The sequence below is a fragment of the Phaenicophaeus curvirostris genome, chromosome 1 (genome assembly GCF_032191515.1).
Source record: "Phaenicophaeus curvirostris isolate KB17595 chromosome 1, BPBGC_Pcur_1.0, whole genome shotgun sequence".
Classification (NCBI taxonomy): domain Eukaryota; kingdom Metazoa; phylum Chordata; class Aves; order Cuculiformes; family Cuculidae; genus Phaenicophaeus; species Phaenicophaeus curvirostris.
The window spans coordinates 42,472,648-42,499,912 of record NC_091392.1 but is presented as its reverse complement, the minus strand read 5'-3'; the positions used below and the strand labels follow the sequence as shown (position 1 = coordinate 42,499,912).

The following is a 27,265-nucleotide window of genomic DNA, read 5'->3' as shown; positions in this document are numbered from 1 at the left end:
CTTATCGAGAGCTGTACTGGTGATTCCAAATTTCCAATTTCAAATTTCCAATTAAAAACACCAAGAAGACATCAGACCCTCTTTTCTACGGGATAACTCATTTCTGAATTTAAAAATTTGGACTGATTTTCTCCCTTTGAGGAGGTCTAGACAGTCATTCATTAAATTTCATGTCATCTATCAAGGTATAATTACAAGTCATCACGCTTTTTCATTCTTACTTGTTGTCCTATGTAAACCTCATTTGGACTGAAAAGCATCAAGCATTGAATACAGAGCATTTTTCTTCTATATAGATACTCCCAATATTCTTAAAAAAACCAGCCTTAGGCTGCCTGCTTCTATTCTTGTTCAAAAGACAGCATTCTTAGCAGAACTGCATTCCAATTCCATACTTAGAATCAACTCAATTGAGACAAAAAAGTGTGCAAGTGCCATTTAGCAATTCAATAACATTTTTCCTGCAGCACTTAATTCTTCTCCCAGACATTCTTGGTATTAAATTACCACAGAGTTTCTCAACAGTTTAAATATAATACTGATCTTCAGAATGATCCTGCTATGAACATGACCAATGCAGCACAATTTATATGGATTTTATGGCCTAGGACTATTAGACCAAAACCACACAAAAAGAACATAAGCGCATTAACTGGAACACAGTTGTGACCTTTTTGGTTTATGGTCAGGAAAACAAGTGGGAATATCAGTGGAAAAATAATTCAAGCACATTTTTTCAGAGGGCATACAGCTTTTGAAGCACAGGGTATTGCTCTCCGTCTATGCGAAAACATGGTATAAATTCACATATTCTCACAAGGAACAGGGTTACAGACCTTCACGTATTTCTGTGTTGCAAATCTATTTTCTTGAAGTAACTTGAGGCATTCATCTTGAAAAAGCAAGAGGATGTGTTCCTCCTATCTAGCCAGCATCTGCATTCAAAACTGTTAAGATTCAAACCAGGTAGATTCCAGAAGGCAGTGTGCCTACTCGCTGGTAATGTACATTCTAGCAGTTCAGAAATCTCACCATCAGATATTTGGGGCAACAGCCTATCATTCTGTGCCACAAACATACCTGAAGATGAAAGGAAACTATGTAAAAAATCTTGTTCTTTATGAATTATTTTATTGAACCAAATACAAAGTGACATAAACACGGGTCAAGGAAAGTAACATGAAACCAGCCCCACCAGCTGCTGACAGAAGGTAAAGATAGAAAAATGATTTGAGGGAAAACAAGAAAGTACAGTGAGAGATACTCATTCTTACCAGGAATGTAAACTAAATCATATAGTAGTTAATGCCAGAAATTTCATGTCAAGTGCTTATGTAAGGTCTCTACTTTGTTTTTTAACACAGTGAGTCCACAGAACAGTAGAGAAATGGCTGCCCCTGAATTCATGGCAACAGGTCCTATAGAGTGTATTCCAAATATCCCCAAATAACGGAGATGGAGGTCGATAAAAAGAAAGAGAAATTATACAAAGTGAGGACCCTTTGTTACCCAGCCTGGTCTCAGAAATGGACTGTGTTTTCTAGACCCCATAATCTTTGGCATAGGTTCCTTTTTCAAAGTTTGCGCGAATGCTTTAATCCCATCACTGTGAAGGTTGCTGCAGTCAGTTTCTCATACACTAGAAACATAAGAGCAGCAGTAAGGACTGTCTGCAGGAGCTTTGCTTCAAGGCCTTTGTAGAGTCCCATTAATCCAAAACGCCTAAGGCAGAAAAAAAAACAAACAAGAAAACAAGTGTGAACTGCCTCCTATAAGTAAATCAGTACACTACAAAGAAGAATTAATATCACAAGTTAAGTTAATGACAACTGCAGGAACCTTAAATTGATTATTCTCTTGAGCACCATCTATGTTCAATAATATTTTACCAAAAAAAAAATCTGCGGATAGTTAAGTCTTTTATGAAAAAAACTTGATTGTTTTCAAGAAGAGATGTGGATGAATTGGTATCCCTAGATCCCCTTGCTATCACTTAGTGTACAGATAAATTTGGAGAATACGGGGTTGTGTATTTATTCTGCAATATATTACAAAAAAAAAAGGTTGACTCAAAAGGCAAGTTTGGGCTGGGAGGGAGAGGGGCAAAAAAAAAGTGAGATCACTTTCAACACATTAGCAATACTCCAGTCTTTTGTATCATGTTAGGAAAAAAGGGAAAGCTCACCTCACTCTCTGTTGAAGAAGATACAGAACATTTCTAAGACTGCCTAATGTTCGGTTTTCTGGGTTCAACCTGTGGCGTCCAAACTGAAAAAAAGGAAAAGCATTTTGTTGTACAGTTCCCCTGTGGTGCTCGGCACAGAACTCAACATGTATAACATCGGGACAGCCTATTTTAAACCTCTAAGATTTTCCAGGTTATACTACCCATCAGTGAAGAACTAAGGCCAAAGCTCACGCTATTGAACTTAACACAGTAAAACGGAATGTGCTACAATAGTTTGGTTTGGTTTTAACATGGTTTCTAATAAAGCGTTACTCACGGACATGAGAGCTCTCTTTTAGTTGCTCCAGACAAAAAAGTTTTTTAAGATCTCAAAAGCATAATGCGCAGAGTCTTAGTAGGGATATGAGATTCAAAGCAAGTTCTTTCTGGCTTGCTCAGGATTTATTTAACAAAGATTCAAAGCCTTATGCATCTGCAAACCATTATTACACTGAGATTGCATAGCTGAACCCAAAATGTATGTGCCCGGCAATGGTCTTGGAGCAAAATATTTACATGTGAACTGCTGTGGAAGAACCCAAAATTGTTTGATCCACCTACCTGGCCAAAACAAAACTTATTTCTTACTCAGTTTGTCGGTTTATCCCAATCTTTTTTTCAGTAGGCATGATAGCTGCTGCTGTAACCACCCCAACTCTCTCAGCCTGTCCTCATATGGAAGATGCTCCAGCCCTCTGATCATCCTTGTAGCCCTCCTCTGGACCCGTTCCAACAGCTCCATATCCTTCTTACGCTGAGGAGTCCAGAACTGGACTCAGTGCTCCAGGTGAGGTCTCACAAGAGAGGATCAGAGGGGCAGAATCACCTCCCTCTCCCTGCTGGCCACACTTCTTTTGATGCAGCCCAGGATACACTTTGGCCTTCTAGGCTGCGAGCACACATTGTCGGCTCATGTCGAGGTTCTCATCAACCAGCAGTGCCAAGTCCTACCAGCTACTTGAAACAAATGCACATCAGTAACACCAAGTTCTATCAGAATCTGTCACACAGGATCAAAGAGACATCCTCATCAATGACCCACAGTGTGTAAAGGAGCTCCCAAAATGACAGGTTCATTAACACAAAGAAAAACAAGCCATAGGAACAGGGCTTGCATTATAAAGAACAAAATCAGAGGCAGTTACCCTGAAATGAAATTATTGCTTACCCGCAGGATTGACTGGACTGTCTGCAGAGGATAAGTGAGGGTGGTGGCAACTGCTTTGGCTACTGCACCAATGACAAAAGCATCCAAAGAAGTGAGCTGTTCAACAGATAAAGAAGATATTAGTTCCACATGTAACCAAACCAGCCAGTTAGCATTACACATTTGGGGACTCTGTACTAGTACCTGCTACCAGGTTATGTAAGTATCTTGGCATAAGATTTCATGAAATCTTTGGGTCTTCTCATTTTAATGAGTCAGTTATAGTTTAACCAACTTGCCTTCCCACAACTAAAATTTATTTATAATTTCTGCCCGCTCACAAATTTTTGCACTTCTCACTAAGCAGGTTACTAGAACCTAGTGGAGATAAAGCCGTACAACCAGACCAGTTTAAAGCACTGTGAGTAGAAAAAAGATAAAGGAAGCAGCATTTAAACATAGCACCAATCCATACGCGTTTCAGCTGTTGCAACATTTAAACCAACAAGTCACACAGCGCTTGTGAAAAGGTGACACTGAAAGACTCCTTGAACATTATTTTATAATCCTGAGACATAATCACTACACTGAATGTTAGTCTTGATGACACAGGCTGAAAATCCCATCTCCTATTAGTTCAGAACACCTGCTGGAAGCCCACCTTCTCCAAAGCCCACCATGTTCCACGAGGCACCAAATAAATCATTATAGCCTAAGCTGATTACAGTGCATCTCAGTCTAACAGCGTGAATTAATCACTGAAAATAAGTAGGTGCCCATATCAAAACATGCTCCCCATTTGCAAATTGATTGCAAATTGATTGCAATCAGAAATAAACACACACATACACACCCCTTTAAAAAGTCAATGTGAAATACTTCAGACAATCAGGAAAAGATCAAATAGGAAGAAATATGTTATCCAAAATAAAAATAACTATCGCTAGGGGAAGTTTTCCCTCACTACTGATCATGGACAAAACATACCCTAGCTTAAGGCAGAAACAGAAGAAAAATTAAAAGAAACACAGGAAATAGAGCAATTAACCAACAGGCAAATAACAATCTAGAGGAAAGCTCAGCTCATCACTCAAAAAATGTATTATTTGTAATGTCACCAGACAGATCCATCAGGCACAAAGAGAGCACTACAGCTGCAGTACTGATAAAAGATGGTAAAAAAACTCAAGCCTCACTGATGATGCAAAATCATACGTATGAATAATTTCACTGTTTTCAGGAAAAATAAGATAGCTTTAACATATTGATATGATCTAACATTTCAATATCAGCAAATGCATTCACAATTAATGGCAAAACATTGCAGCTTAAGCACATAATGTTTTATGACATCTTAAAATGTAACACAAATGCTTTTCAGTTTGCTGGAACATAAAAGGAACATGAGTTCAGGTGAGATGTACATCTGGTATTGACAAAAAAGAATAAAGAAAAAGGAGACTATAAACAAGTGACAGAAAAATTATTCTATCTCTATTTAGAGAATCAAGGAGGTATGGTTGCAATACTATGTTCGATTCCAGTGTCATCCTTGGAAAAAGGATATTGAAAAATTGAGAGCTTCAGGATAAAAATGTTGTTAAAATGACAGAGTTCAAAACAAGTTGGTGATATTTCAAAGGCTCAATATACTCAATTTACTGGAGAAAGGGTAAAGAGATACTTCAAAACAGTCTGTACATACTTAGTTATAAAAAACGTATATTTGAATTGAAATTCTGACTTTAAATCAAAACCTGAGAACAAATCTGAAAATATATAGACAGGAGTTGAACTTTTATTTCAGGAAGAGGAATTAATCACAAGAATATCTTCCCTAGGGACAGGAAATATTCATGTCTTGCTTCACAATCATAGATCTTTTTTAGAAAATACACTTACTCATAACCCCTCAAAAACACAAGAACCCAAACCCACATTTCTGAATATGCTCAGGTAACGCACTGAGCAAAGACCCTGTCTTATAAGCACCACCTGGCTTCAAAACACACTCACTTGCAGCTGCTTTTTCAAAAGCTTCCGTTTAAAGCCTTCATAAAACATGAACTGTATAGCAGGATTGAAGACCAGCAGCAAAGAGGGGAAAGTACCATTCCATAAAGCTAAGACTCCTTCATCTCGTATGATCTGATGAAAGGCATCTGAGAAGAAAGACAGGGAAGAGGGATCATTAAAATTGGGTACAAAATTCTGACCGCAGATAACAAGAAAAGCGACACTTAAAGCCTAATATTCAAAGTGTATAAAAATCAATTGCAGTCTTTCGTGTGGCTTATTTATCTTCCATTCTAATCTAAAAGTTAACAGAAAAACAGTGACAAAGGATATTCTTACTCACATCACTATTAATGTCAACAAAGCTTATCACAGAATCATTTGGGTTGGAAGGGACCCTAAAGATCATCCAGTTCCAACCCCCCTGCCATGGGCAGGGACACCTCCCACTAGATCAGGCTACCCAAGGCCCCATCCAACCTGGCCTTCTGCACAGATGCCCTGCTCTTTTTAGCACAAGCTCAGCATCAAGATTAAAACCTTCTAAACCTTCTTCAAAATGACAAGAATATTTATTTACTTATTTATTTTTAAAATTAAGACAGCCTGAACATGTGCACGATTAACAGACTAAGGTGACCGAAGTTTAACTTGCAGATTTTCCATCCAAACTCAGACTCTCAGCTACTGCCTCACTGGACTCACTACTACTCCAGGATTTGTGTGATAAGATACCTGTCTTTGCAAAAAGAGATCTTAGTTACAAGAATGCATACTACGAATTCTTAATTACCATCAAAAATGATCAAGTCCAGTTTCCTGTAAAATTCAACAACTGCAAAGTATGGAGACTCCAGGATGGAACCGGTTACGCAAATAAAACTCATGGTGTATGAGAAGCCGGACATGAGCTGGTGATGTGTGCTCGCAGCCCAGAGGGCCAACTGCATCCTGGGCTGCATCAAGAGAAGCATGGCCAGCAGGTCAAGGGTGGTGATTCTGCCCCTCTACTCCACCCTGGTGAGACCCCCCACCTGGAGTACTGCAATTAGTTCTGGAGTCCTCCATACAAGGAAGACATGGACCTGTTGGAATGGGTCCAGAGGCCACATAAGTGATCAGAGGGCTGGAGCAGGCTGAGAGAGTTGGGGTTGTTCAGCCTAAAGAAGAGAAGGCTCCAGGGAGACCTCACAGCAGCCTTTCAGTACTTAAAGGGGGTCTACAAGAATGACAGGGACAACCTTTTTAGCAGGGCCTGTTGTGATAGGACAAAGGATTAACAGTTTTAAACTTAAAAAGGTGGATTCAGACTAGATATAAGAAGAAATTTTTTTCCTGTCAGCGTGGTGAAGCACTGGCACAGTGCCCAGAGAAGTCATGGATGCCCCATCCCTGAAGGCGTTCAAAGCCAGACTGGATGAAGCTTTGAACAACCCGATCCAGTGGGAGGTGTCCCTGCCCAAGGCAGTAGGGTCGGAATTAGATCATCTTTGAGGTCCCTTCCAACCCAGACCATTCTATAAGTGTGTGAAGACAACATCAGGTGCTTACCTATTATGCCTTTATAATTGGTTGGTACAATGTCTTCATTTCTAAATTTTGCTCCCTGCAGCTTCAGACGCGTGTTCACTACCCAAAGAGGAGTCGTGCTTAGGACATTCACTACACCTAAAGTAAAACACAAAGAAAATCAGCCAGAACCAGAAGGTTTCAAATATTTTTTTAACCCACTCTATCCCAATTCACTCACTGCTGAAATCACTGGAAAGAAAAGGGGAAAAATTAACATAATGGCAAAAGCAAACTGGCAACTCGTAATAATCTACTTCAGGCAACCCCCCCAGCTCCACCATGAATTAGCTGCCACCAGATTGCGTGCAGTGGGAAGACATTTCTGCTGCTCCTCCTCAAAACTAAGAAATAAACCAAACCCGAACCAAACGCCTAACAACAAAACACACCAAATATGAACATGATGAAGGAATCTGAAGTGAACTTGTACCCTGCTACATACTACACCGCACTGGAGCACAAGATACTCTATTCTTTTCATGCCCTACTTCATGATGACTTGCAGCCTGCCTACTTTCAGAAAGAAACATGGGAGTTACAGGGTTAGAAAGATTATTTTATGAGGAGAGACCAAAACATTTAAGTGTATGCAGCTTGATTACCAGAACAAAGCTCCCACACCGCTGAATGAAAGAGAATACAGGGTTTCTAGATTCACTAAAGGACACTTAAAGTGGAAAACATGGGGCTTTGCAAATATTTTAAGTGAGGCTTAAAGGCATGAAGAGATTACATAATAACAAACATCAACAGTAAAGTTTGAAAGTTGAGTATCAGAAAGTAGGATAGCGGAGGAGAATGGACAAACACACATGAGGCTGCAACAAAGATGTATTGCAAAGCACAGTTCTAAACTAACAGGGAGAAGGATTAAGTGACATCACTTCTGCACTCACCAGGACAGGTCTTTCCTGTTCAGTAGTGACAGAGGCATTTACTTTGAAGTAACTACATACAAATAAGGTTCTGATCTTTCTTATTAATATTTCTGTATCACAGAAATTAGCAATTGCTTCTACACTGGTTGTTTTGGCAGGCGTGACAGACAATTATTCTGTTATACTGAGATGGACACAGCCTACCACTATTAAGAACAGCAAATCTGAAAAAGGTGAAACTTTACTACCTATACTGTGCCCATTTGTTCTTTTTTTTCCTTTAAGATGGTTCAGGCAAACATAATATAAACCTAACAATCCTTCAGTATCCTTCATGAGGACTACCACAAGCTCTAAAAAAGAGTTTTGTGCAAAATCAAGCACTAGAGAAGCAGCAACAGGTTAGAGCACAATGAACTCATAATTTTTCACCCAGACTCAGTTAAAAGAGAAAGCTTTATCTTCCAGATTGGAAAGGCAGTATTTTTTTTTTAACATACTTTTCTAATCTGTATTTGGTACCAGTAGGAGGAATAAGAGATGAGTAGGGAGAATTAGTAAACACCTCAATTAGAAATTTTCAATACACACAAGATATTTTTTGATTATAACACAAACTACGGACACTGAAGAAGTCATGTAACTGACAAGCCATCACCTTAACTACTGTAGCCTTTGTTCCAGAATGTAATCACAAGAAAGCTTCCCCCAGTGATAAAGCAAACTTAAGAACTTCTTTCCTTACTTTCCCCAACTATTCAGCCATTCTAGTGCCTATGCACTAGAAGTACAAGAAACTACCAAAAAGCAAACATCATCACCACTACCACCATCCCAAATAATCATAGGCCTTTTTCTGTAGGCATTTTTTTTTTAAATTATTCCTGTAGAATACATAGTACAGGCAAACACAAGAACACAGTGTAACTTTTCACACTGGATTTGCTAGAAAAGCCACTAGTGTCATCATCACTTCAAGACAGCCATCGTAGCATCCACATGAGAGGGAGCGATGAAAAAGAACAAGTTCCCACTGTATTTGCATATATCTAGGGAGTTACTGTCACTTTCACATGACAATCAAAAAAGGAAGTCTGAACATTGGCACCCAAATCCTTACAATAACAGCTCTTACTTATCCAAATCAAAAATATTTCAGAATTGGCATAGATTTCTTCCCTCTGAAAAAAAGCTACCTATCACCTCCCCCTGTCACTTGTCTTCAAAATCTAAAAAATAACGCTTAGAGACGATGGTAAAATCAACACATCAGACAGAAATAAACCACTAGACTGCAACAGCGCTGCACCGTGTGCCAGAATTCACAACAGGAACAGTTTATCCACCTACATATGAGGTGAAGACAGAGGAGAAATCAAACAGAGCTGTACCACAAAGCAGGTTTGCATACAGGGGGAGGTGCAAGCACTGTGTGACCTCCAGTCAATTTCATAAGAAAAACATTAGAGAGAACTTACTAAAGATAAATCCCAATTTCATCTAAATGTACCTGCAACAACTCCAAGAACCAAGTCTTTTCCAGTGGTTGAATGCTGACCTTTGACCCACAGAGCTTTAAGACTATTAAATGTATAAAAATAAACAAAATTGGAGCAGCAAAGGCTGGAGATAACAGGGAACCATCCTCGATATGGTGCCAACCTAATGGAGAGGAAAAAAGACATGGTAAGAGACAGTAAAGTATTCTTGCGATGCGGCTGATTTTACACGTTGGTGGAAGGTCCCAGAGATATTATCCTGTATACCACACACAATATGAACTAGATATATCTTTATAATTAACGGTAACAAATCGTATCATACTAAATTCCTGATAGTACCATAAAAAAATTAAGCACTTATAAGTTATAGTAAACAGGAATAATTCCATTGAAAAGGAGCTATAGAGCTGCAATATATTTACAATGGGAAGCCTGGGGATCACTCTCTCCAAAAATATTACCACCATGTTTTCCATATTTACCAACAGCCAGCGATGAACTACAAGCAACCAGGGGATGAAAATACATTTGAAGTATGTATGTTAACAAACAGACTGATACTGCCAGTTCAAACCATATATTAAAACATACCAAGGCATGAGGAAAATTCCCACCTTTGTTGAGAAATGGAGTTATCGATCCAATACAAAAGATAACAACCCAGTAGAGATGCTCCTATCTCCAAGGAAACAAAACAATGCTTAACATAGCTGGAGAAAAATTAACACAACTACTTCTTCGATATGAAATAAAATAAAAAACTAGAGTAAGGAAGAAAATATATATTTGTCTGGATTCTCACATAAAATGTAAAGATGGAAAACTAGTTACTGAAATTAATATATTCCACCAAGAAGAGTTTTCCAAAGGACAACTGGGGCATTAGATATGCAAGTAGGAGGAATTTCTAATAAACGCCTCGTAATAAGTCTTCAGCAAATCAGTCCGGTAAGTGAGAAAAAGATAGTACCTATTTACATTAGCTAGCTTAAGCACAGCTGAAAACCTGAACACCCCCCTACGATTTACACCACCTTATTTTTCAGATGTTGTGAGCAATTGTCATTGTTTGTCTACCATCTAAATCTATCTTGATTTAAGAATGATTTTATAACAGCTGACAAACAAGGTTTCCCTCTCTTCACAGGCACATCAGCCCTGTCAAACAGGACACCTCAACAACTGCCCCACATCTCCAGCATGTTCTACAACATATCAAAAAAAGACCACGATATGCATCTTCACTGAAGCTGCACATGCCAGGTAGAGAACTGGAATCATGTTAAGGGTCTAAGAAATATCCCTACAACAACCAACAGCAATCATGGAGGCTCTTTAGTATTCATTAAAACATTGGGAATACACAGAATATAAGAATCCGTAAGAAGGAGACCATAAAAGATGCAGGACTGGCAGATGCAGCATCTGATTTTCCTTACAATGTAAATACTAGGTTTTCACCTCGCATGCAACAAGCGCTTCTCCCTCCCATGTGTCTAGGATACACCAAGTTATGATGACTGTTTCTGAAGTTACAGGCTTAGCTAACCACAGTTGCAATTACAAATTAACTGATCGTACAGTTAGTTGTGAGTAGAAGTAAAACAATTTTTGCATTGCCTACCTCTTCTTTGCTGCCAAAAAGGAGGGATAAACACCCTCTGGGTACTATGTGCTCTAACTGAGGGTGTTAGTTTGGTTTTGCTTGATTTATCGAAGATCATCACCAGAAATTCTTAAAGGAAATACCTTACAATACAGAACATGAGTTTATTTTAATGACTTAAGTTGTCAGTGGTAGCATTCATAATTCACACACAAATAAAACCTAGGTGTGTTCTGAACAGCAGCCTTGAAAAGACTCAGTGTACACCAGTGCGCACCTTTCGTATGACCTAGAAAAGGATCAAAGTGCAGGGAAGAAAGCAAAGCCTTTCCACAGAAAGTCCGTTAGCTGAACCTAATTCTGTGATATGGTAATTCTGTGACTCTGTTAATGATCTCTCATCACAGACTACGGATTTCTAATGGGGGTTTAGTTGTTCTTTTTTCATTCCCGACACATCTCTCGAACTGGTAACATTGCTTAGCCAGGCCTTGCGGATTCCTTTGGAAGAAACAATGTTTACCTTAACAGAATCACATTTTTTCTGTTTCACAAGAAAAGTAGGATGAACACTTTTTGCAGCCTCTGCATTTCAGTTAACTTCTTAATTTATCTATTTTACATTTTTTCTTTTTTTTTTAATAAACAGACGTGTACCTGATGCTCTCATCTAACAAATGTAATGCAGGAATGTGAACAAAAGAGATCGTAACTGAGAAGTACCCATGCATACAAATGCCAAATGTTCAAGTTCAAAGGTGACAAAACATTATTGGCCAAACCAAACTTTTGTCAACTTTAATGTCTTGGAAGCTCTGGTCTGTGCAAGAGCTCCAGGCATTCCTGTAGGAAAATACTTGTAACAAGGACACACATACAACTGTTTTTCCAGCCAGCTCAGGTCAGACTGTGTGGCAAATAAAGCACAGTATTGCTGGAAATTACCTGCTTTTACATAGATCTTCACTCCATTTAGTTTTAAGAGTCACTTTTTGTTTACTTCCACATGCTTAGGACAAGAAGAAACCTCCAGCTGGGAAAAGTGTCTCAATTCTCCTGTTGAAAGCGGCTCAGCTGCCCTAGAGTTTCATCTTGGTTAGGAGAAATGGACACACCCAAGAATCCAGACAGACAAGGCTGGTTGATCAGGTACATGAGGGTTCGTGTGTGTACAAACGTGCATTTATGAGGAGGCACAAGTACCTCCCGAACAGAGGCGCGGTTACATCACTGAACAGCTCAGTTGCATAAGGTGCTCAAGAAAGTCAATCTGAATTAGTTCAAGACGAACACATAAGATTATTTAAGTCATATCACACTTGCATGAAGACACTTCAATTCAAACTAAAAATCTTTCCAAGTAAGCTAATTATACCACTTTAACAGCAAATTCAAATGAGTTTTAGAGCCTGCCTACATGAAGACAAGATGGAAATTAATATCTACTCACAGGCCTTCTTCTTTGATGATTTCCAACAGGACCGCTGGTGTTGTCTTAGACTTTCGCTTCTCATCAACTGGAAAACAGAAGAATCAAACTTTTAAATTATTTTGATTTTTAGCACTTATTTTCAACTCTTCATCCTTCCTATTCTGAACATAGCCCAGAACAACACATTTTTCCTTCCTCATAAAGAACAGACATTCCCTACTTCTGCAGTAATTCCAGAAAGCATCTCCTTATTTTCATTTGTCAGGTAAGGCTACTTCCTTTTTCATTCTTTCCCAGAGCGTTGCTTCTGTTGGGCACGAGAGTATCTGCAGTTACCAGTTCTCAACCCAACAGTTATCACATGCATCTCAGGCAAGATACTAGAACAGGGCCTGCCTAACTTCTCACGGAATTGTACCTTGGACTCCAGATTAGCACCACTACCAGAGCAAACCCTTACAGTTACCCTGCAAACAGCTAAGCTTTTGCAAAACGCTGTCTCTTTGAAAGCAGCTCAACGGCGATGTACTGCTAATTTCTCAACGCCATATATATAACGACGTGGCTGATGACCTCCTAATTCTTACTAGAGCTTGAGTCACAGCACTAAAATGCTTGTGATTCTACAACTTTTCATTGGGACACAGAGCATTAGAACAGCGTTTATATCCAGACCGCATTTTTGTAAATATTGGACATTCCTACTCCCAGCTTTAACACTGGCTTTTCACTTTAAATCATCCTCAAGAATAACTCTACACCAGGTTTTCATCACACTGCCCCTGTGTTTTGAAGTGTTCTCAGCAGCCAAAAGCAGCAACACACACAAATGCAATCCTATGTAATCTCACATCTTTACTTTACTTTCGGTCCTAGATAACCATTTAAAAGCCATATCTGGCCACACATCACACAGCCTTTCAGATAAATAAAAGGTTGCCCAATAATTTCAAAAGGGAGAATTACCTTCAGCTGGAAAAATTGTGTTGGTGATTAAATTGCGTTAGTGCTATACACGCAAGATTCCTGTTCATGCAAGACAGATCCCGTTACAACCACCCTTACAAGTGCCCAGGCCAAGATGAACAGAAACACCACTGTACAAAGAAACTAGAGGTTAACACTTACCCTGAAGTCTAAGCCTAGCTGTATCCAAAGGAAAAAATACAGTCATTGCAGTCATACTGCCCTGAAAAACAAAATAAACTGGCTATATAGTGTATCAGTTGCTTGCACAGATGCCTACCGGACTCTTTGTAGCCCTTCACTTCTCACCCAGAAGCCAAAGTAGTGAATAAGTTTAAAAAGGGGATAAACTCCACACATGCATGTCTTTTTGAAGTGTTTTTTGGTCCCACACTTACAAAACAAGGTGGTTTTTTGCCTGTTTATTAGATCAAGCTAAAATTGAAACCATTAGAAGCTTTGTGCCCAAAGAGAAAGTTTTTGAAGTCTGAGAGCTGATAAAGCAAGTATCAGGAAACAAACATGATGCACTTTCTCTTCCTCCCATTACCCTCAGTACCCAACTTCTGGTGTAAAACAAAACAAAGGAAGAATATGACACAAGTAACTGTTGTGTTACATTAAGCTTTGTTTCAACTTCAGGGAAAAAAAAGCTTTTGTTCATTAAAAAAATTTATAGTGTAAGTTTTTCAGGACTTCATTTAGCATTGTACTAAATCCCAACTTAAGGCAATAATCCTCTTCCCACCAAGACACCGCCTGTGGCATCAATTACACATGATGAATGAAGTCACGACCTTGATGTCATCAGATTCACCTCTTGTGAAACAAACACTCTCTTCACTCCCTGTGCAACCCAACTACTAAAGCCTCTAAATGGAAAAGCCAGCAGCCACTCTCTCTGTAGCGCCCTTCTCAAGCGGCTGTTCCCTCTGTCTCCGCCACCATTCAGTTTCTTCATTCTTCAGTACTTTAGCATTGATATTGCAGAGCTCTGGGAAAAGATATCTAACACAGAAAGATGCTGGCATGGTGTAAACCTGTTAACATCTTAAGTGGCTGCTGAGGCTAGTAGCCATGCACACCGTTTAAATAGTGGGGAGGTCTGGGATGCCACAAGTCACGCAAGCACTGAGTTTAAAGCACACTACACAGTCTGATCCAAACTCTTCTAGAGCTATGTTATGCCATATATTTAAGCAAGCTCTGTCTCTGGAAACACTCCAGCTCCTGAGCAACCTGCTTGGATCTCAATCTACAAGGAGCAACAGGGGATTATTTTTCAGATGGCGTTTCCTCACTTACTCTTTCCTCACAAGAGTAAGGCAATTCTTGGCTGAAGTTTTAATATGCCTTAAGTTTCTCCACTTTTCCTAACACAAGGTAGCAGACGAAAGGGAACACTTAGCCATAAGTATCTGGTTATTTTAACCCATTTAGTTTGGGCTCTGGCAAAAAGGGCTGGTTCTGCTCTCCCATCTACTTGTCCCATGTCTGCTCAAGCTCGGTGCCTACTACATACGCAGCAGGACAGCAAGTAAGACTAGTGAGCCCATCCAACTAAAAATTCACAAAAAAATTAACTTCAGGTAGAAGGCCAGCACTGTCACAAAAAGAAAAAGCACAAAACACAGCTATGTATACCTACGTACGAAACAGCCAGAAGACTGCAGAGTCTCCACAAGCTCCAACCTTCCCCTGCACAGTTCATCCTGCTTCCATTCTCCTCAAGCGAGATTTATCCTGACTCCTACTCTCAACACAATCCACCATACAGCAAACCCATACCTGCACCCAAAATCAGAACACAGAAATGGGGCCTTAGCTGGGGTAGTAGCACACAGGACTAATGAGCAGACACAAAGTACAGAATAGAACAGACTATTTCAGTCAGAAGGGATCCACGGTGATCATCCAGTCCAGCTGCCTCATCACTTCAGGGCCGATCAAAAGTTAAAAGCAAGGTATTAAGGGCACTGTCCAAATACCTCTTAAACACTGGCATGGTTGGGGCATCAACCAGCTTTCCAGGAAGCTTGTTCCAGTGTCTGACCACTCTATTCCTAATATGAAGTCGGAACCTTCCCTGATGCAGCTATGAACCATTCCCACGTGATGAGCCTTATAGGCTTCTTAAAACTGGCTTAACACGTACCCGAAGCTACAGCTCAACAGAATGTCGTGAGATAACTCAGCTGATCTAAGAGATTACTGTCAATAAAAGATAATTTGTACCCTTTCCCTTCCTCTTGCTAAATTGAAGGAAATAAACTCAGAAAAACAGGTTGCTTTTCTCCTCAGTTTATAAATGAACAACTCAACTACAAGGCAAGAAAACTGCCAGAGGCACCACATGAAGGGGACGGGATCTCGTGGCTAGAATTAAGGGAAAGGAGAGAGATGAGCAGGACCAGCAGCAAAAACTCCCGAGATGGGGTCAGATTCCCTACTGAATTGCCCTGGAAATCAGTGAGGAGAGCAACTCGTATCACTGATTGCAGGCACACATGACAAAGCGTATGACCCTGTAGCGTCAAAAGGGTGAGGCTACGTGGGCTGCCATCCCACTACCTCCCTGTCAGTGTTGAATCTCAGCAGTTTGACAAGTCAAGTCACACTATTACTGAAAGATTATTAGGACTGGTACAAACTATCTTAAGCAATGCCAGCTCTTGGTCAACTGTATCTGCATTCCTGCCTCCCCTCATTCCTGTGGAATAACTTTTTGGGCACCTACATGACGAGACAGACAAGGAACCTAATCCGGCTGTAAAGAACTTTTTCCACTGAGCTGCTTCTTCAGTCCGATTAGTTCCCTGATCAGCTGCAGCATCACATGAACCACTGTGCAGTAGCCAAGAGGCAGCAGCAAGTGGCCAGAACAAACAGCCTGAGGTGACTCTGCTGCAAAGAAGAGGCATACAGGACCAGAGGTTAAAGTTTGGGTTTCTGAAAAATAATAATAAAAAAATAAGAATAAAAAAAATACCTTAAATTGTCAGCCAGCATTCAGAGTCAAATGAAGCAGCTTGACTGCATATATGCAGAGTTAAAATACTAATATAATTCAATTAAAGTTCACGGAAATCAAGCACTAATTTGTTTTGCTGCTCACAAAACTACTCACTTGTCTCACATTTGACTAGGCAGCCTAGAAGGTGGATGAACTTTTGGCATATTGTAACAGAAAAAAAAATATATCATGTTGTGATCTGACATGTTCTTCTGACTCATTACTTGAGCAGAGTTCTGTGGGTTGCTTTTTCTGTCAGGTTGTTTTTTTTTGAATTCTTGCATCACAACTGCACATCAGCGTGCTCTAAAATAACTTAGACACACGGTCAATATGAGAACACAAATCTATACAAAAATATCTATATCAGAATATGATATCTAGTATCAGAAATCCATACCAAGTTTCAGCAGCAAACAGGAATCTCTAAACAGATGCATACATCTTTATTGTAACAACAAAAAAAAAAATAAAATCAAGGTTTCCAGCAGAAGGCAGTTAAAAAAACAAAACAAAAAGAAAAAAGCCACCTCATTTTAGGAAAAAACAGTATCACTCTAGAACTTTAAATTGTATATGAATATTAGTGAACACCAAGCAGAAGTCACAAGGGTACAGAGGTCAAATAGCTCTAAAAAGTTCTGCCTTCCTTCACAGCAACATCACTGCTGAGATACAAGCATCTTCAAATCAATGGGGACTTTCTACTAATACCAGCAAGGGACCTGAGATACCGTTTTGCTATGTTTTTAAAGATTATGGCTGGATTTATAAGCTCAGTTCATACCCCAAACTGTGTTTCGGAGCACTGGGAGTCATCTGTATAGGAGAGCAAGAAGCTGAAAGCAAGGGCTAAACATATTACCAGCTTCTGTCCGAGCCAGCAAAAGGAGAGCGAGCCGTATTTCAATAACAAGATCGCTTGAGAGAGTTACATTCCTTGAAAGTGGAAACAAAATCCCCATTGCCTTTAATGCCCAAATAAGCAGAGTTTATTCATGATAAAAGACAAAAAAAACCTTAAGAGTTTCCTGAAAGATAAAAAAAAAATCAGCCTTTATTGTTTAACAGCGTTCAGTGCCTTTCATCTTCTACAAGACGCTGCGAGTTACTTTAAGGACTTCAACAGCAAGCTTTGCCAGAAAAGCAGATCGCCAATTGCTAAAATACATATTTAGGTGTACCCAGGAGAAAAGCTGCATCAGCTTGCTTGAAATCCATCAATACGCCTGATCCAACACGCTATATAGTGCTAGAATTCTTAATCTGCTGGAAGTATAAGACTGATTTGCTACCGAGAGAGCTGGCACTCAAGAAAAACGTCTTCACCGAAAGGGTTCTCAGGCACTGGAATGGCTGCCCAGGGATCTCGTTGAGTCCTCATCCCTGGAGGTATTAAAAAGACAGGTAGGCGAGGTGCTCAGGGATGTGGTTTAGTAGTGGACAGGTATGGTTGGACTCAGTGATCTCAAAGGCCTTTTTCAAACAAACAATTCTATGATTCAAGACCTGGGCACACTAGGAAACCTGCAGAAACGAAACACTGCTTTTTAATTTACAAACGTCCTATGAAAAATGCAATTCAACAACCGATACAAACCTTATCTAGCTGTACTGTGATTGTTTCATGTTCTGATGAACACTTTGCCCTTCACAATGTGTAAGTATTTATAAGACAAAGGCAGGATGCAGATGCTCAGTACAACTTCTATTTCACACAGCTGAATTGTTGCCCCTCTACCTTTATTTCTGGGAGGTTTAAGGGTTCATAATCCATGTGATGCCTGACTGCAGACGCTTACATGCTCCCCTTCTAAGGAAGCAAGCACATCTACAGTTGCTGTTGGGTTCAGAGGAAGCCCCAGCACGTCCAAACAAGGGCCAGTCTCAAGATTTATCAAATCCCAAATCCAGAAGTAGCTAAAAGTAAAACAAGTGCTTTGCAAGCGTGGCCACACAGGACAGAACCTGGACCTGATGATGGGGAGCCCTCCCCTCAGACCCCTTCTGGAGGTGAGGAAGGACGCGGGCGAGCTCGCTCAGGTGGCAGAGCCCAGACTCCGAGCCAGCAAGTCATAGAATCATAGGATCACCAGGTTGGAAAAGACCTCTGAGATCATCGAGTCCAACTGTACTTGTCCACTACTAAACCACATCCCTGAGCACCTTGTCTACCTACCTTTTAAACACCTCAAGGGATGGGGACTCAACCACCTCACTGGGCAGCCCGTGCCAGTGCTTGAGAGCCCTTTCCATGAAGAAATCATTTCTGATGTCTGATTTGAACCTTCCTGGCACAACTTAAGGCCACTTCTTCTCATCCTTTTAGTTGTTAACTTGAAGAAGAGACCAGCACTCTCCTCTACAACCTCCTTCCAGGCAGTTGTAGACAGCGATAAGGTCCCCCCATTAGCCTCATTCTCTCCATGCTGAACACACCGAGGTCCCTCAATCGCCTGTAGTAAGAATTTTTCTCCAGCCCCTTCCCCAGCCTCGCTGCCTCCTCTGGACACTCTCTGATGCCTCAATGTCCCTGTAGCAAGGAGCCCAAACCCGAACCGAGGATTCAAGGTGCGGCCTCGCCAGCACAGGGGCAGGATCACATCCTTGCTCCTGATGAGTCACCTTCCCTGGAGGTGTTTAAGGCACGGGTGGACAAGGTGTTAAGGGGCATGGTTTAGTGTTTGATAGGAATGGTTGGACTCAATGATCCGGTGGGTCTCTTCCAACCTGGTTATTCTATGATTCTATGGCCACGCTGTTTCCAATCCAAGCCAAGATGCTGTTGGACTTCTTGGCCACCTGGGTCACCGCTGTCACCAACACCCCCAGGTCCTTTTCATAGACTCATGGGACAGTTTGGGTTGGAAGGGACCTTAAAGATCATCCAGTTCCAACCCTCCTGCCATAGGCAGGGACACCTCCCACTGGGTCAGGTCGTTGAAGGTCCCATCCAACCTGGCCTTGAACACCTCCAGGGATGGGGCAGCCACAGCTTCCCTGGGCAACCTGTGCCAGGGCCTCACCACCCTAACGGCGAAGAAATTCCTCCTTATGTCTAGTCTAAACCCGCCCCTCTCCAGTTTATACCCATCGCCCCTCGTCCTTCTCCCCCAGGCACCTCCCCAGCCACGCGGTTGCCGCCCCCCCGAGCCCCCTCCGGGCCCCCACCCCGTCCCCGTCCCCGTCCCCTCTCACCACAGCCCCGGACACGGCGTGCACCAGGCTCTCGTAGGAGGCGATGTCGGCCATGCCGGCGGCTCGGCCGGGCTCGGCCGGGCTCCCCTCGGCGGCCCCGCGCCCCGACATCGCCCCGCGCCCCGCCCGCAGCCGCCCGGCACCGCCCCGCGCCTGCGCCGGGCCGCCCCGGGGAGCGGGGACGGGATGGGGGGGGCTGAGCCGCTCCAGCCCGGCGGTTCTGGCCGCGCAGGGTGGGAGTTGGGTCATAGAATGGTTTGGGTTGGAAGGGACCTTAACGATCATCCAGTTCCAGCCCCCCTGCCATGGGCAGGGACACCTCCCACCAGACCAGGCTGCCCAAGGCCCCATCCAACCTGGCCTCAAACACCTCCAGGGATGGGGCAGCCACAGCTTCCCTGGGCAACCTGTGCCAGTGCCTCACCGCCCTCATCGTGATGAAATTCCTCCTTATGTCTAGTCTAAATCTGCCCCTCTCCAATTTAAAGCCATTCCCCCTCATACGTGGGACTTGGTTAAGACAGACGACTCTCTCTGCTGCTGTCCTTCATATCATCTCTCCATTCTTTAAGGTCCGTTTCAACCCAGATCTAGACAGGCTGGAGAAGTGGGGCTGTATGAACCTCATGAGGTTCAACAAGGCCACGTGCATGGTCCTGCACCTGGGTCGGGGCAATCCCCAATTTCAGTACAGGCTGGGGGATGATTGAGAGCAGCCCTGCAGAGGAGGACTTGGGGTGCAATTTGATGTGAAGCTCGACATGAGCCAGCAACATGCACTCGCAGCCCAGAAGGCCAAACTGTATCCTGGGCTGCATCAAAAGACGCGTGGCCAGCAGGTCAAGGGAGGTGGTTCTGCCTCTCTGCTCCTCTCTTGTGAGACCTCACCTGGACTATTGTGTCTAGTTCAGGAATCCTCAACATAAGAGGGATATAGAGCTGTTGGAATGGGTCCAGAGAAGGGCTACAAGGATGATTAGAGGGGCTGGACCATGTCCTGTACATGGACAGGCTGATAGAGTTGGAGTTATTCAGCCTGGAGAAGAGAAAGCTCCATGGAGGCCTTATAGTGACTTTCCAGTGCCTGAAGGGGCAACAAGAAACCTGGAGAAGGACTGTTCACAAAGACATGTAGTGATAGGACTAGGAGCAATGACCATAAACTGGAGAGGGACAGATTTAGACTAGACATAAGGAGGAATTTCTTCACTATGAGAGTGGTGAGGCGCTGGCACAGGTTGCCCAGGGAAGCTGTGGCTGCCCCATCCCTGGAGATGTTCAAGGCCAGGTTGGATGGGATCTTGAACGGCCTGATCTAGTGACAGGTGTCCCTGCCCATGGCAGGAGGGTTGGAACTGGATGATTTTTAAGGCCCCTTCCAACCCAAACTATTCTATCATTCTATTATGAGGTCTCCTCAAAGCCTTCTCTTCCCCAGGGATGGGGCATCTACTACCTCTCTGGGCAACCTGTTCCAGTGTTTCACCACACTCACTGTAAAAAATTTCTTCCTTATATCCAGTCTGTATCTACCCTCTCTTAGTTTCAAACCATTACTCTTTGTCCTATCACAACAGGCCTTGCTAAAAAGTCTGCCCCCATCTTTCCTGTAGGCCCCCGTTAAGTGCTGGAAGGCCTCTATAAAAGGTCTCCCTGCAGCCTTCTCTTCTCCAAGCTGAACAACCCCAACTTTCTCAAGACTATTCCTAAAGGTTCAGGGACCCCTTACCCACCAGCATCTGGTATCTGTTAAGCAACACTTTACATTAACCCTAAAAGTATGTAGTATATTAGCAGCACTTTTACATATATACAGCTATAGCTTGATTATCAGTAACGTAGTATGTTGTAAAGTGTTTGACCACCATCTAAATTATTGTTTAAATCATAATTTAAATAATTGTCAAGTCACTGTTTAATTGCCATTCATTTATTGCTTAATAACCAGTTACCATTTAATTTCCATTCAGTCATCAAATATAATTTAATCATAGTTTAATCATTAATAAAACCCTTTTAGTTAATCCCACACTGATAACTTCTCTCAATCATTCACCTGTGACATATCCCTATGTGCCAAAGACTCAAACCTTAATTTAGAAAATTCAGGTGTTGGCTCTTCACGGGCTGTCTCCTGTCAGTACAGCAGCCAGGAGCAGCTTAGGTTTCACAAAGACAGGGAACAATTATGCAAAGTGGGTTTTGCACAATCAGTTACCTGTACTTTTGGAAGAAATGGCTCAAGCAGGACACAAACTTGCTTACATTCCTGCTGCTCTTTGGGATCCTGTCGCTCTTGTGAAGAGCAGATCTTTCACCAAGAGTCAGTTTGTACTGCAGTCTGTCATAAATGTGCATCCAAATCATTCTATGCTATTACTACTCTATTTAGCAACATTTTTAATACAATGCTATGCCCCATTTTTATTGCAAAACCAGAATATTAACAGGTAATGCAACAATTTTGATATTCCAAAGCCAACTTACTTTATTGTTGGAACATACAGACCTTGTATGGAAAAATAATGGAAGCAGATTAAGCTAAACAAGATATTCCAGTGTGTTCTGGAGGGAAAACAGAAAAGAATCTACTGAGAAAAGGTGTCATGAAGACAAGGCCTTAGGTTTTCACAGAAACACCCCAAATCAACAAGTCTCCAGGCAAACACATAGTAACGTGCAAGTGGAGCTTAGAATCACAGAATCAGAATCATTAAGGTTGAAAAAGACCTATAAAGAGCATCCAGTGCAACTGTCAGCCCAACACCACTGTGCCTACTAAACGATATCCCGAAGTGCCACATCTACATGTTTTTGGAACACCCGCACGGATGGTGACTCTACTGCTTCCCTGGGGAGCCCATCCCAATGTTTGACAACTTTTTCAGTAAAGAAATTTTTCCTAATATCCAGTCTGAACCTCCCCTATTGTTGCTTCAGGCCATTTCCTCTCATCCTATCACTTGTTACTTGGGAGAAAAGACCAGCACCCACCTTACTACAACCTCCTTTCAAGCAGTTGTAGAGAGCAATAGGGTCTCCCATCAACCTCCTCCAGGCTAAACAAACCCAGTTTCCTCAGCTGCCCCTCATAAGACTTGCTCCTCAGCCCCTTCCCCAGCTTCCTGAAGGACAAAAAGGCCCAAGTTGCTTCCTTTTCCTCAAATTCTTCAATTATGCTAGAAAGCCTACAAGAAGTGAAGTTAAGCAACAACAAATACAAACACGTTCTCTGTATGGGAACTGCATCTTAGGTTTTTCTTGCTTGCGTTATTTTAGTACTGTCGATTCCTGTACAACGAAGTAACAGATCTTGAGAAACTTTAACCTCAACAGATCTTCTCTGGCCAGCCCACAGCTCTGTTTCTGATTCATGAAAAAGAATGAGGGCAATCTCGGTGGCTCCAGAGGTCATATTTACTGCCTCCACACTGTCTCTTATGCTGGCATCTAAAGGCTGGACTCTGAACTTGTAAACCAGTTCTACCATACTACTGTCCTTGTTCTAACATTAACTTACAAAAAAATATTTAGAAAAGCAGGTCTCCGTTTTTTTTGCGTAGGAATTCAATTCATTAGAGTGAAAACAACATGTTAAGACAGATTTAATTATTACTTTCAAAAGGACTTTCTGAACCTGTTGCAAAACTCCTCTTTCAGAAGAAGTTGATAAACTGGATCATGCTCACAGTGCATCATGGATTAAAGCAACCGGAGATTAACAAATGAGATGACATCTGCTGGCAATTTGAATTCATTAAATAGTGCAAGGTGTGATCACACAAACTCGGCAAGGCTGGGCTTAAATAAAGGCCGTGAAAGACCTGCCTATTCCAGAAGCAAGCGTTGTAAATCACAAACATATTAAAAAGCCCATTTCTTACATACGTGTGTGTACACTTTGCCTACTAGAACCTATTTTGACTGAGCCTCTGGAATGCCACTGAGTTTTCCCTTTGCACTTCTTCTAGGCCCAGGGACATCATAGTTGTTGAAATGCTTTCAGTTTAAATTACTTGCATTTGCCATTATTAAATTTAATCTCCTATCGTGCTTCTTGTTCGACAGCCTTACTAGTTCAGATTGAAAGTTCCTTAGCCACCTATAATTTTACATTGACTAGTTGTCAAGCACACGTTTTGGTGCCTTCATGTTAATTTTTCCCAGGCATTTGATGTTTTCCACATTTCTGTGGTCTTTTTTTTTTTATTATTTTTCAAAAAAGCTACTAATTAATTCCAGTTTTGGTTTTTATTTCTTCTGGTTTGAAAAGTTTTAACCCAAGAGACTTAAAAAAAAAAATCACAGATCACAAAATGGCTTCTGAAAATCTGTTTTTCTCAAGAGCTATTCCTTATCCTGGGGTAATACACAAAAAACCTAAAGCAAATCTTCTTTTAGAATCATAGATTAATAGAACAGTTGGGTTGGAAGGGACCTTAAAGATCATCCAGTTCCAACTCCCCTGCCATGGGCAGGGACACCTCCCACCAGACCAGGCTGCCCAAGGCCCCATCCAACCTGGCCTTGGACACCTCCAGGATGGGGCAGCCACAGCTTCCCTGGGCAACCTGTGCCAGTGCCTCACCGCCCTCATAGTGAAGAAATTTTTCCATATGTCCAGTCTAAGTCTGCCCCTCTCCAGTTTATGGTCATTGCTCCTAGTCCTATCACTACAAGTCTTTGTGAACAGTCCCTCCCCTTTTCTTATAGCCCCTTCAGGTGCTGGAAAGTCGCTAAAGGTCTCCTCACAACCTTCTCCAGGCTGAACAACCCCAACTCCCTCAGCCTGTCCTCGTATGGGAGGTGCTCCAGCCTTCTGATCATTTTCGTAGCCCTCCTCTGGACCCATTCCAACAGCTCCATGTCCTTCTTATGCTGAGGATTTCAGAACTGGACACAATACTCCAGATGAGGTTCATTTAGAACAGCTGTGTTCATTTTTCCTTATAAACTGTTAGCCAGAAGCCTTTTTTTTAGATCCATTTTTTAAAAAATCTAAAATAAGAAAGCACTGGTGGTAGTTGGTGCTCTTCTTTCCACGTGAGAACTAGACACTAGTGGCTGAGCTTCAGCGTGAATTTCCTCTAATGAGAGTCAGCACAGTTGGCAGCAGCTCGGCCACTTCATTCTTGATATAACACCTTGATATTTTTCCATCTAATCCCGATGATTTCCTAATAACCTGTACCTTTAGCCTATTTTAAAAGGTAATTTTTTTAATACTGGTTGTTAGGTCACTGTTCTGATTTTCTGCTATGTTACTTTTCTTTCTGAAATGCAAAATGCAAGCTAACTCATTTCTAGAAATTCATACCTTCCAAAATGAAGACATTAGATTTAGAAAAGTAAAGGCTTCACTAATGGAATTCCCTTTACTATTAAGTGATCTAGACCTCGCCTCCTTGTTACTTACATTAAAGCTCACAAATAAGTACCGTGTCTTTCTGAATACCTACACAAATAGTGCTTAGTATCTGCTTGCCCTGGCTGCTGCACTTCAGGAATTGACTCCAAGGTAAAGTGCTACCCCCAATGCTGTAATCTTTCGCATTCAATTTCTTTATGCATATTAGCAACTTGTATTCCTTGTAGCCACTGAAATGTTCGTACATTAAAAAAAAATTTGTTTTAGTCAATGTGTGCAACAACAAAGGTGCCAAAGCTTATTATCCGCTTACTTAACAAAAAGCCATAACACATTCTGCAAATAGATTTATTTATTGACAAGATCTCAAGCTTGTCCGAGAACATCCATCCATCCAAAATATACATTGTAAAAGTGTGTTTGTACATCAAAGACGGGTACAGCAATAACATTCTGTTAGCAAGATTACAAGTTAACATCTTGATTTGGTTAGTCATCAAGATTCAGATTTACAGGAAAGTTCTAGGTATTTGCATTCAATGCGACCTCTGGTCAGCGAGGGTGAAGAAATGTTTGTCTCACATTAAGGTCCTGTTTGTGAGGACCACACCAGGAGAATGTAATTGTCTCTGCATCCAGCTGGAAGTTGCCTTTCTTACTCCATTTCAGCTTTTTGGTAACCCAGAATTACTTTTCTAGAATGCTGCCCTCACTCCGTTGTGTATGAAGCAAGGCCCACCTCTGCAAAACTCTGATTAAGGTTCATCAAACACATTTCTCTAGATGTCAGAAGAAAACACTGCTGCTATTTTCCTAGTGAATCACCCTCCTGCTCAAGGATGCCAGGCCACTACTGTGCCAACAGCAGCTGCTTTCAGACTGCTTTGCAGCCAATGAAAGGAAACAACCCACTTGCCTTACAACCCTGGAAGCACTGCAGCATCCCTCAGCCTGGATACCCTGTGGGATTTCAAAGGGCCTTCAGCTTGCCCTGGCGAGGTCCACAACATCCCACCCCTTTGGGATTCTGCTCAGACAGCAGTCACTACCAGCTTCTGGAACAATATTGTTTGTTCTTAAATCTCACAGAGGAGAGACGTAGAAGCGTATGTGAGTGCGTGGCTTGTACGAGCTTTATGCAAAGGCCCTGAAGATAACAAACAAGAAAAACACACTGGCATTTAAAGACAGGCATTTTAAACTTCAGATATTACTGCAGGCCACTTGAAACAAACTGTTTCTACCATTTGGTTTTACTTTTACGTGACTTTCTAATACTCATTTATTGACCCATCCTGCCTCTGGCCTGTCACTCTGCCCAGTTTTCATAGAATGATAGAATAGTTTAGGTTGGAAGAGACCTTAAAGATCATCCAGTTCCAACCCCCCCACCACTGGCAGGGACACCTCCCACCAGATCAGGCTGCCCCAGGCCCCATCCAACCTGGCCTTGAACACCTCCAGGGATGGGGCAGCCACAGCTTCCCTGGGCAACCTGTGCCACTGCCTCATGGTGAAGAAATTCCTCCTTATGTCTAGTCTAAATCTGCCCCTCTCCAGTTTATTCCCATTCCCCCTTGTGCTATCACTACAAGCCTTTGCAAACAGTCCCACCTGCCTTCATCCAACTTTGAGACAGCCTGGCTTCTGCGCATCTGATTTTTCCCTTCCAACAAAGACAAACCAAGCCACTTCGACAAATACCTTTTATTGACAGCCCAACACTGAAGCGAGAGAAATTCTCAAAAGAATTCCGGCAAAGGAACCCAGCCTTATGTTTTCCTTGTGATTATTCAAGAGGGCTCACAGTGACATAGTGGTCTGGAAGGGGCACCTGGCCTGACATTTCCTACTCCTCCTTGGGGCAGCAGTTGAACAATAGAAGACAGGCAAGTCACTCAGACTCACACATAGAGTAACAAGGCTATGACCCTTTACTACCAGTGAGCTGCAGGTATTCTCATTCTCTCTGGCAGACCAGGGCATCTCATCTGTGGCACCGGAGTGGCCAAACAGACCAGTACGTGAGTTGCTTCAAAGGGCCAAAGTGCAGACCTGAAGCTGGGTCAGCACCTCAGACGCAACACTGATGTGCCAGCAGCTCAAGTGTTTTCAGACTCAAATTGTCAGTCAAGTTGATTAGTCTATCAAGGCCAGGTTGGATGGGGCCTTGGGCAGCCATATCCAGTGGGAGGTGTCCCTGCCCGTGGCAGGGGGGTCAGAACTAGATGATCTTTAAGGCCCTTCCAACCCAAACTATGATCCTATGAATGCCATCATAGCTACTAGAACCACCCCGGTGCTGTGCTGTGATTGAAGCAAATAACCTGAAGGAGTTGC

General features: G+C 42.0%; 1 protein-coding gene across 1 annotated transcript; it reads right to left on the bottom strand.

The window, feature by feature from the left end:
• Positions 1-1,141: 1,141 nt before the first annotated feature.
• Positions 1,142-19,660, bottom strand: SLC25A17 (solute carrier family 25 member 17). Its single transcript, XM_069855202.1, has 9 exons — positions 19,558-19,660; positions 13,509-13,569; positions 12,399-12,465; positions 9,351-9,502; positions 6,942-7,058; positions 5,391-5,536; positions 3,396-3,491; positions 2,186-2,268; positions 1,142-1,722 (listed from the first exon to the last, which is right to left on the bottom strand). Exons 1-9 carry the CDS (start codon positions 19,609-19,611, stop codon positions 1,575-1,577), a joined length of 924 nt encoding a protein of 307 aa, XP_069711303.1. The 5' UTR covers positions 19,612-19,660; the 3' UTR covers positions 1,142-1,574.
• Between the last annotated feature and the right edge of the window lie 7,605 nt (positions 19,661-27,265).

Coding starts and splice junctions, on each gene's coding strand:
- SLC25A17 (XM_069855202.1), bottom strand. CDS start 19,611: ATGGCCGACATCGCCTCCTACGAGAGCCTGGTGCACGCCGTGTCCGGG. Junction 7,059..9,350: donor GGTTCTTGGAGTTGTTGCAG/GTACATTTAGAT, acceptor GTTTTACTTTAG/GTGTAGTGAATGTCCTAAGC. Junction 5,537..6,941: donor CAATTATAAAGGCATAATAG/GTAAGCACCTGA, acceptor CTTTCTTCTCAG/ATGCCTTTCATCAGATCATA.